Here is a 10,835-nt window from a genome sequence, read left to right on the forward strand (position 1 = left end):
GTAATTTGCTGATGAAACAAAGGTTGTAGATAGTGTGGAGGGCTGTCAGAGGGCACAGCGGGACACTGATAGGATGCAAAACTGGGCTGAGAAGTTGCGGATAGGGTTCAACCTAGATAAATGTGAGATGGTTCATTTTGGTACGTAGATCAGATACCACAGCAGAATATAGTATTAATGGGAAGACTCTTGACAGGGCGGAGGATCACTGGGATCTTGGGGTCCGGGTCCTTTCGACAATCAAGATGCTGGACAGTTTGACTCCATGGTTAAGTAAGTTTCCGGTGCATTGGCGTTCATAAATCGCGGGACTGAGTTTAGGAACCGACAGGTAATGTTGCAGTAACATTGGAAGCTGTTCATACCCCACTTAGAGTATTTTCCACAGTTATGATCGCCTTACCACAGGAAGGATGTGAAAGCCTTGGAAAGTGTGGAGAAAAGATTTACAAAGATGTTGCCTGGACGAGGGAGTATCCCATATGCGAAATGTTGAGTGATCTCGGCCTTTTTCCCTTGGTGCGCCGGAGGATGAGTGGTGACAGGATTGAGGTGTATAAGATTATGAGAGGTTTTCTTCTTATCCAGGGTTTTAGGGTGCTTGGAATAGGTACAGAGATGACATGGGAATTCTTTTTGATGTAGGGAGTGGCGAGTGTGTGGAATGGGCTGCCGGCGACGGTGGTGAAAGAGGATACTTTAGCATCTTACAACAGACTCCTGGACAGGTGCATGGAGCTCAGAAAAATAGAGAGCTACCTAGTTAACCCTAGGTAATTTCTAGGGTAAGGACATCTTCGGCATTTCAGAAGAGATAATAGATGCATTGGTCGTGACCTTACAAGAATCACTTCATTCTGGCATGGTCCTGGAGGAAGGAATGATGGTAAATATCACTCTAAGAAAGGATGAAGGGATAGGAGAGAGAATTATAGTCCAGTTTACCGATCCACAGTTGGATTCTCTTATAAATGATGATGCTCCGAGGTACTTGGAAAACAATGATAACATAAGTCAATGACAGCATGTTTTCTGCTGAGGGAAATCTTGTCTGATATATATGTTAGAGTTAGTTCTTCGAAGAAGCAATAAGTAAAGTGGACAAAGGTGAGGCAGTGGATATTTACTTGGACTTTCGATGTCATTTAATAAGGTGCTACACAAAAGGTTACTTAACAGGATTAAATCCCATGGCGTTTAGGAAAGGAATGGAGACGGATAACGGAATGGCTGATCGGTAAGAAGCATCGAGTGAGAATGAACGCGGCCCTTTCTGATTAGTTGCCAGTGACGCACGGTGTTCCTCAGGGATCAGTATTGGGACTGCTGCTTTTCACATTGCTTTCGGTGTATCAGATGATGGATTTGATGGTCAAAGCTTGCTGATATTACGAAGAAGTGTGTAGTGGTAGGTAGTGCTGAGAGTCCAAATGTATGATAACGCATTTCGATAAAAAGGAGCAATATGCGGACTATTATGTAAATGGGGAGAAGTTTCAAACATCAGAGGTGCAGAAGGAATTAAGAGTACACGTGAAAGACTACCAGAGGTTAATTTAGAGCTTCAGTCTGTGGGAGCAAAAGACGAATGTAATGTTGACATTTCTCTCAAGTAGAATAGAATATAAAAGCAAGGAAATAATATTGTACCTTTATAAGACACTAGATAGACCGCACTTGGAGTATCCTCAGCAGTTTTAGCCTTATCTCTCTGAAAGGGTGTGCTCTTATTGCAGAGAGTGCAGTGGAGATTGACGATGATGATTCCGGGAAGGAAGGTGTTAACATAAGAGGTGTGTCCGGCAGGTGGATCTATACTCACAGATATTTCATTGAAATTTACTGAATGTTGACGGGACAAGATAGGGTGGGTGTGGAGAGGGTGTTTCCTATGGTGTGGGTGTCCAGAAGTAGATGCAGAGCCTCAGTTTTGAGGTGCGCCCGTTTAAAAGAAGGGTACAGAGGAATATGTTCAGCCATCTAGAAGTAAATATTTGTAATGATATGCCACAGACGGCGGTGGAGGCCAAGTCGGTACGGAGAGTTAGGGCGGAAGCTCATCGTTACTTGATCAGACAGAATATCAAAAGATATGGCCAGAAGTCAGGTGTATGCTGTAGATTGGAATCCGAGATCAACCTTGATAGATGCGTAGCAGATTCGAAGGGCTGAATGGCCTAATTATGTTCCTATGTCTTTTTTATGCGATAGCATCAAATGTGCTCACAACCTGCTGCAGCTTTCAGGATGAACCCAGCAAAACTCAAAGTGCAGCAAAATATCACTGATGGAACAAATATTACATTCAAAATTCAGTGTCGTGACTGGGACAAGTACTAAGTCAGTCAAACAGGAAGGAATCTATCGATCACACTACATGAAAATCAGCTAGAAGGTACGGCTCACTTTCGCTAGATTAAACTCATGCAGACGTAAAAGGACAGCATTTCTGCTACAATGGTGTTGAACGATGAAATGCAATCGCCAAACTTCAGGTGACGTGGGTATTGCTACCACTTGGTTGGCGGAATTTGTTAAGTCTGATGCGATTTGCATACTGCGTGACATCGCTTGTTATTGAACTATGTCACATCTCCAGTCAGGTTGAAAGTAAAAAGGGTTCTCAATTTAATTGTGCAATTGGTAGATTGCGTCCTGCGTTGTCAATGGGTAGCATGTATCTGCACAAGGAGAATATCAGTAATACAATTGTACTTGTCACATAGGCTGCACTGAGCTACAAGCCAGTTAAGAGTCTATGCATTGTAGCGATGTATTTCGTTTCCTCTTTCTGTCAAGCCCTGTCTACCAAAATGGAATAAAATTGATTTTGCAAGGACGTATCAGTTTAGGTAGCTGCGTGCGTAAAAAAGACAATATGTGCATTTATCATGATATTTCCAACGGGTTTTCCTATTAAAGTGTCATTCCTTCATAGTTCATTTTCCCTTTTTATACCGATTGATATTCATTACATTTATGTCCAGGGTAAGTATCACTTTTATATAAAAGGATAGCACTGAATGCACCAGACAACAAACAACCAATTTCATCCCATGCATTGACTCATCAAGGTTAGAGTTTCAGAGAAAATCTACGGAATATAGCAAACAATTAATGTTGGTTCAGAATTAATATCACAAAATTGATGTCTCTCAGACACTCCAGGTGACTAGACCTACTGATGCGCAAAAAAAATAATTCCATGAAAATCGGTATTAGTGCACGGACAAAAATATCACCAAACTATTTCATTAAACGATGCAGCGAAAAATATTTGAAGTAAAAGACAATTATTTCCGTCGTATTTGAACGTTTATTTGAGTCCTTATCCCTAATGGTTCCGATCAAAAGTAATGCCAGGCGTCAGTACCATCGTTTGGTTTTGCACTTCCTTGCAAATTTCTTCTTTCAAATTCCCCCTCCAGAACCCCTTCCTTGCGCAACTAAAAGCTGAAGTTCCTTCTTTTGGAACATAGAACAAAGAATATAGATGGGCCCAGCGTGTAACCCTCTCTATCAACTGCATATAAATGCCCTAACACATAGCACTCTATTTTTATAAGGTCAAAGTATCTATCTAAGAGTCTCTTAAAAATACCCTATTGTATCCGCATCGAACACTGACAGTGCATTTCATGCACCCATCACTCTCTGTAAAAATTTACCCCTGACATCCCCTCTGTATCTACTTCCAAGAAGCTTAAAACAGTGCCCTGTTATAGTACCATTTCACTCCTAAGAAATGACACAAACTATAATTCCTACAATCTTTTTATGCACCTGTATGGTCACCTCTCACCCTCCGTCGCTCCGTCACTCCAAGAAGAAAAATCCTATTTCACTCAACCCACTCTCATAAGGTATCCTCGCGAATCTTTGCACACTGTCTACAGTACCCGCATTTTCTCTGTAGTAAGCTGACCAGAACTTAACAGAACTTAACAAGTGGAGTATGACTAAGCTGTAACATTACCTCACGGCACTGGATTGTGCCATTGCTATAACTTTGATCATCATAAATTGAGACCCGAATAGAAGTCTGAATTTGGACAGGAGAAACAAGGAGACTAGCACTAAAACAGAGGGAATAAGCGAGGGATGTGGGTGGGGCTGGGGAGAAGAGAGAGAGAGAGAGAGAGAGAGAGAGAGAGAGAGAGAGAGAGAGAGAGAGAGAGAGAGAGAGAGAGAGAGAGAGAGAGAGAGAGAGAGAGAGAGAGAGAGAGAGAGAGAGAGAGAGAGAGAGAGAGAGAGAGAGAGAGAGAGAGAGAGAGAGAGTAAGAGAAGGCAGGTAGAACTCTTGGTATTGAATTGTAATCAATAGCAAAATTTTTGAACTTCCAGGACGATCCCGTTCAGTACATATCCCAAATTATGGATAAATCATTGAAAACATGGAGCAAATTCGCAGTTCTATCGAGGCAGAATTAATGCCGAATCTCTATGCGAAGTTTGCACATTTTGCCCAGATAAGTACGTTTTTATTCATCCGTGCTCATTTTTCTATGCGCCCTCCCAACTTGTACTATGTACAAAGTTAATTGAGTACTATAAATTTACTCGTATGTTTTAGGAGCGGGGCTACCGTAGGAGCTGTGGGTGACTATATAAATTGGAAACATTGCAAGAGTGTATATGATTGTCAACGCCGATTTGATGAAACAAATGGAGATTTCAATATCGGCAAGTCTCAGTGTGTCTAAATTTATCTATATATAATTAATAGCCACACGATATTACAAATAAAAAATTTCCACTTTTCCATGCTATTCACCTGAACACAGGACGCCAACGCCGATGGTGTCGGAGGAAGACCGATTCAATATGGATGTCCTGCAATTTTCGAGATGTGATTCGCTTCCTTCACACTGAAGGTCGGTCACCCACACGGGCCCTTCTTTCGCTCTGTGCCCCGAGGCGATGTAGGAGGATGTGGCCACACCACAACGCAGTTGCTTACAGACAACGTTGGCTTCATCGATATTCCAGAAGTTATCCTGAATTCTGCTCCATCTGCCGTTCTCATAAACCTCCACCTGGCCGTCGCAGCGGCTTCCCCCGTCGGTCAGTCGCAGAGACCAAATGTCATCTACAATATGGATGGGATTGTGTAAAACAGTTAATAATTAGCCAATGTATCCCAGATATGTTCAGCTATTAGCGGCAAAAAATAATTTATACACTGATTTCCTACAAGGCAATCACCCCAGAAGCCATTAAACCTCTCTTCTCAATCCGCAGGATAAAAAAAACATACACACGTAGCGGTCCCAGGTATTATTCCTACTGGCCGAACATAAAGGAAGCCATTTATTATTTATTAATGTCATCGTTTTTTTCAACAGTTCATAATATGAGTTAACTCACCTGCAAATATTACATCTTTATTTTTACAGATTTTAAAATGGTACTAAAATTACTATCTTGACAACAATTGCCATAATTCTCTGCACTTTCAAATATTTTCTCCTCATATTTTAGTTTTATTCACTCTGTACTCAAGGTCTGGATATCCACAATAAAACCGTGCAAATTGCAAACACAGATCGTTGCCACAAAAATTCAAAATCGTTACCTAGTTTTGCCGGAAAATTTTGGATACATTCATTGTTATTTTTTTCTTATTTTTGTCTCTGTTATGGATATCTCCTCGACCAAAGAAAGGTTTCATTCAGACAAACGATTCAACAACTCACCGGTGCAGATCAGGTTGGCGTCATCTCCATGCGAACAGCTGATCTGACTCCACGCTGAGACTTGACAATCAGCTAATCGGGACTCATTGCCCAAACAAATGTAGTCATCCTTCCACATCGACCCGTTTCCTGTGCCAAAGTATGCATCTCTGGGAGTTGCCTTTACTGCACCACACTGTAGCTGTTCACAGACCACGGCAGCATCTTCCAAGCTGAAGTACTCATCACAAAGTGTTCCCCACTGGTCCCCGTGCTGAACTTCCACCCGGCCGGAACATCTGTTGTCCCCATCAACGAGTCGTGCTTCATGATTCCCTGTTTTATTCATAAAAGAAGTCAGTTAATTAATCGCAACATAAACTAATTGAAAGAACTTGCACAGGATAGGACCGCCATCCAGTGCGTCTGCTCGGCAGAGCCTTGCGAAAATAACACCGTATAGCACTATGCAGACATGTTATTTTTTTAAATCTGATTGACCCGCAATCATTTTTCCAAAGTATTTTCAAAGTGTTGTGAATAATCTGCATATACCACGACAGGAATCTCGCGTTTTTGAAGGTTTTTAGCAGAATGAATACCATTGTTTCAAACATTGGGCCATGCAGGTGAAGAAGGGTTTCCTTGTCTGATTTCTATACAGTACTCCTGATTCTGTTGATCGTTCAGTTTCATGCCCATCACTCTAAATGTTATATTCTGTCCAAGTTGAAAATACCGTTATTCAGCACCATATTCGACCCATGCAGTTCTTGTCCACTCAATGGCCGATATGAATATGTATTATATTTATTTATTTTCTTATTTATATGCTTCATGCATTCAAATATTATGCACTCACACGGAACATTTTCGAATTTCTTTTTAGTTATTGGTGATTAAATTAATGTTTGTCTTTGCTGGTGGTGTATATTTTCTTTGCACTTTTCCATTATCTATTTCCATCTTTGTTTATTTAAATGGCGACTTATTTCTTAGGTTTCATAAGCAACTTTCAAACTGTTCATCACGTTCGGTCCCAACAAGTGTCCGCTGATGATTATAAACTATGGAAATTCACAAGCTATCTTTCGTTCAACTAACAGCTATATAGTTGATATTTTATTTATTCTTCTGCTTTTTTATCATTTTACAGTCGTTATGTCTAAATTTGTAGCAGTAAAATCCGAGGCTGTTGGAACAAGTTATCTCGCTATAATCATGTATTTTCTATACTGGTGCAGATGCACGCTTCGAGGTTGTGCGGCAAAATCAATGGTTTGTATTCATCTACAGTTCCGCACCAATTCATCTGTGTGGTTCCGTTCAGAAGAAAGGAGAATTGTTTCGGGCAATATTCAAAAATCCGTCAACATATCAGTACTGAAATAAATCATATTTAATTGCTTTGTATTATTAGAGATAGCCGTTATAGAGCTGCAAAACCAGCTGGGAATTTTAACGTTTCATCAGTTTTGTGTCTGTATTCAGACATGTGACAAGATCCAGTATCATTAAATTTATTCGAATTAGTAATTTTCGCGTTCAGGTGTACGGTATAATTTGAAAGATGTGCTGAAAAAACTTCACACTCAATTTCTAAAGGAAAATACCATTCCGCATTTTTTTAATATATTTTCCACTGCGATGATGTATTGTTTTTAATTTATAATAACGCTGCATGACGAGCTATTTTCCTACAAACATAGAAATGCGTATGTCTCTCCATGCTTATCTTTGTGTACTTAACGAATCTTAACCTGCACGTTTTTGTGAGAGTTGCATCATCGTGCATAACGCCTGCCATTAAGTCCCCCGCTGAAACAAATTCCACGTTATTAAGGACACTCAGTGTCTTGATGCAGAAGTAAATGGGCGAATCTACAAACTTCCTTTGCTCTCGGCTTTGTGGTTTTATCAGCGAAATTGCTGCGCTATTGTTGGTGATTTTTGTTTTCAACTTATTAACAAATATCAAATATCCTAATTTCATTCGTTGAAACCAAATTGAAGTCAATCATTATTTTATTCTTCCGGCACTTTCACCCTGTTAATCTGCCCGTCGATGTCAGATGAAAATCATATCGAACAGTGCTCTGCTGATGCAATTTGTAAATCGCTAATGGGAGAATTGTCGATAACAGATATCTGGATTCTAGGTACTCACCAGAGCAGATCACACTGACATCATTCCCATGGGTGCAGCGATGAGTTCTGGAGGAAAATGGACAGTCCCATAGCCTCGACTCATTACCCTGACATTCAAAGACATGAGTCGAAACATGTCCTGTTCCTTCCCCAAAATAAGCTCCTCCCCGCACAGCAACAACGACTCCGCATTGAAGCTGACTGCACACCACGCTGGCATCATTCATATCCCAGTGCAGATCACACACCGTTTTCCAGGTGTCTCCGAATTGCACTTCCAGTCTTCCCGAGCATTCATCATTTCCGGACACCAATCTTGGAGCTCGGTGGTCTGAGGACGATATGAAACAGAGTCAGGAAAAAGAACTTTTGAACAATGTGCAGCGAATTCCTATTGCGTTCATTGTATATAAAGTCCCAATTGGTTCTCAAACAGATGACATGGTTTTCCATGTCCAAATTTCATAATGGGATATCGGAACTGAGTATCAAAATTACTTTCTCTCTTTGTCGTTAATTAAGGTTAGATAATTATTCTTAACACGTTTATTTTTTTATATCCTCTTTTTACTACAGGAAATTATATTTTCTTTCTTATGTTACGAAAACAAAGACATGGAAGTATCATTATAATTATGGAAAAAGTAAGAACATTTATTATTATTATTATTATTATTATTATGATTATTATTATTATTATCATCGTCATCATGATCATCATCATCATCATCATCATCATCATCCCCATCATTTCCAGATACGGTGACGTTTGTATCGGAATTCCAAAAGCATCATTCACTTTTCTCAAAGAGAATACGTGGAAATGGAATTGTTAAAATATATATTGCAACTTCTCCATTGTTGCCCCATGGTGGAGCCAAGTATTCACTGAAAAACGTGTGTACAAAAAATGAAGTAAGCATTATATATAGGAGACAAATACTTCAAACATGAAATAAATAAATCAGATGAAATCAAGTCAACATTTTCGACGAAGAGAACTTGGCTAGATAATAGCATTCCGCATTCATTATTTCTCATTCGGTATTCTTTAAAGGCGCAGAATGCAAGCACGGTAATTAAGTTAAATCAAGACTGACAGCATATTGATCTGGATTTGATGGGAAGGAGAATCGCCTGTTTAACCGACAGCACTGTCATTCAAAGAAATAATGGTTGGCGAATTTTGTCAATTTTGTTATATCTAATTCATTTTCCTCAACCTTTTGCCTCACAGGTAGATTAGGTAGTTAACAAAGCTTATGGGGTGTTAGCTTTCATAAGTCGAGGGATAGAGTTTAAGAGTCGCGATGTAATGATGCAGCTATATAAAACTATGGTTAGGCCACACTTGGAGTACTGTGTCCAGTTCTGTTCGCCTCACTATAGGAGGGATGTGGAAGCATTAGACAGGGTACAGAGGAGATTTACCAGGATGCTGCCTGGTTCAGAGAGTATGGATTATGATCTGAGATAAAGGGAGCTAGGGATTTATGTTTGGAGAGAAGGAGGATGAGAGGAGACATGATAGAGGTGTACAAGATATTAAGAGGAATAGACAGAGTGGACAGCCAGCGGCTCTTCCCCAGGGCACCGCTGCTCAGTACAAGAGGACATGGCTTTAAGGTAAAGGGGAGGAAAGTTCAAGGGGGATTTTAGTGGAAGGTTTTTCACTCAGAGAGTGGATGGTGCGTGGAATACACTACCTGAGTCAGTGGTGGAGGCAAATACACTAGTGAAGTTTAAGAGACTACTAGACAGGTATATGGAAGAATTTAGTGTGGGGGTTATCCTGGAGGCAGGGTTTGAGGGTCGGCACAACATTGTGGACCGACGGGCCTGTAATGTGCTGTACTATTCTATGTTACTATGTTTTCTACAAAAGCGCCATTCCAAAAGATCTCGAACTTCCCCCGCACAAGCAGCTGCAACGCAGCGATAACCCCACCCACCAACAAAAAACATCAACAACCTCTATCGACCACTCAAGCGTGCAGCAAACTATCAATAAAGACCCAGAATTGCAGTATCCCAAAAACGACGTGCACCCGATAATGTGTCATATCACAGGCTCGCTCTCTCCCTAATTAGGGAACAAGAGTGTCCCCGTTTCACAGTGAGAGGGGGGCATAACAAACAACTCGCTGACTTACGATTTTAGAAGTTTGTTGTGTCGCTTTTCCCGAGCACTCCGGCAAGTGAGTCGGCAGCAGAAAGGCGCTGCTTTCCGTACAGACAATCCACGGCATTTAACCCGCTGCCGAACTTCTTGTCTATGCGACGTGTCATTTTTAAATATGCGCTATGGAGTAATATCTCAGTCCGCGTTAGTGAGAAATAGCTTTATCTATTGTTAAAAGATCTCAAGCTGTCCGTGCAATATCGTTCTGATGCTTTTCTACATCTTGTCAAGATTAATAGTAGCATTCACTTATCACGTCGATTATAATTGAAATAAAATTTTAAAAGTGCATTGGCATGAAGATAGCGTACAGCCTTACCTCAGCAATATCACGATCGAAACCTCGGCCAATGATGCAAATATACTATACCAATTTCTAATTGGCATGTCATTGCCGGTAAGCAAAGTACTTATTACTGGCTCTCTATTTTCAGCAAAAGACCTCAAGATCTATATAATAATTCTATATCAACACAACTGAATCTGCAGATGATGGAAATAAATAAAAACACAAAATGCTGGCAGAAATCAGCAGGTCAGACAGCATCTATGGGAGGAGGTAGTGACGACGTTTCGGGCCGATGAAGGGTTTCGGCCCGAAACGTTGTCACTACCTCCTCCCATAGATGCTGTCTGGCCTGCTGACTTCTGCCAGCATTTTGTGTTTTAATAATTCTATATGTTCCGATCGACTATGCATCTGAGTTAAATTCTTAAAGTCATTCATTTTCGCACATTCCCATTTGATCCAATTCCAGCTGTAAATGCAGGCAATATTCTTAACAAACCAATGTATCAGTAATTTGATGTCATCAACAGAGCTAGTAATT

The 10,835-nt window shown here is 40.5% G+C and overlaps 1 protein-coding gene across 1 annotated transcript; it reads right to left on the reverse strand.

Moving 5' to 3' along the window:
- Positions 1-4,766: 4,766 nt before the first annotated feature.
- On the reverse strand, positions 4,767-8,154 carry LOC140722312 (scavenger receptor cysteine-rich type 1 protein M130-like; the record flags this gene model as incomplete). Its single annotated transcript, XM_073037098.1, has 3 exons — positions 4,767-5,089; positions 5,697-6,011; positions 7,930-8,154. Coding segments are annotated over 3 exons (863 nt in total), but the record flags the coding sequence as incomplete, so codon positions are not given.
- Positions 8,155-10,835: the final 2,681 nt, after the last annotated feature.

This window comes from Hemitrygon akajei, unplaced genomic scaffold, assembly GCF_048418815.1.
Source record: "Hemitrygon akajei unplaced genomic scaffold, sHemAka1.3 Scf000074, whole genome shotgun sequence".
Lineage (NCBI taxonomy): Eukaryota > Metazoa > Chordata > Chondrichthyes > Myliobatiformes > Dasyatidae > Hemitrygon > Hemitrygon akajei.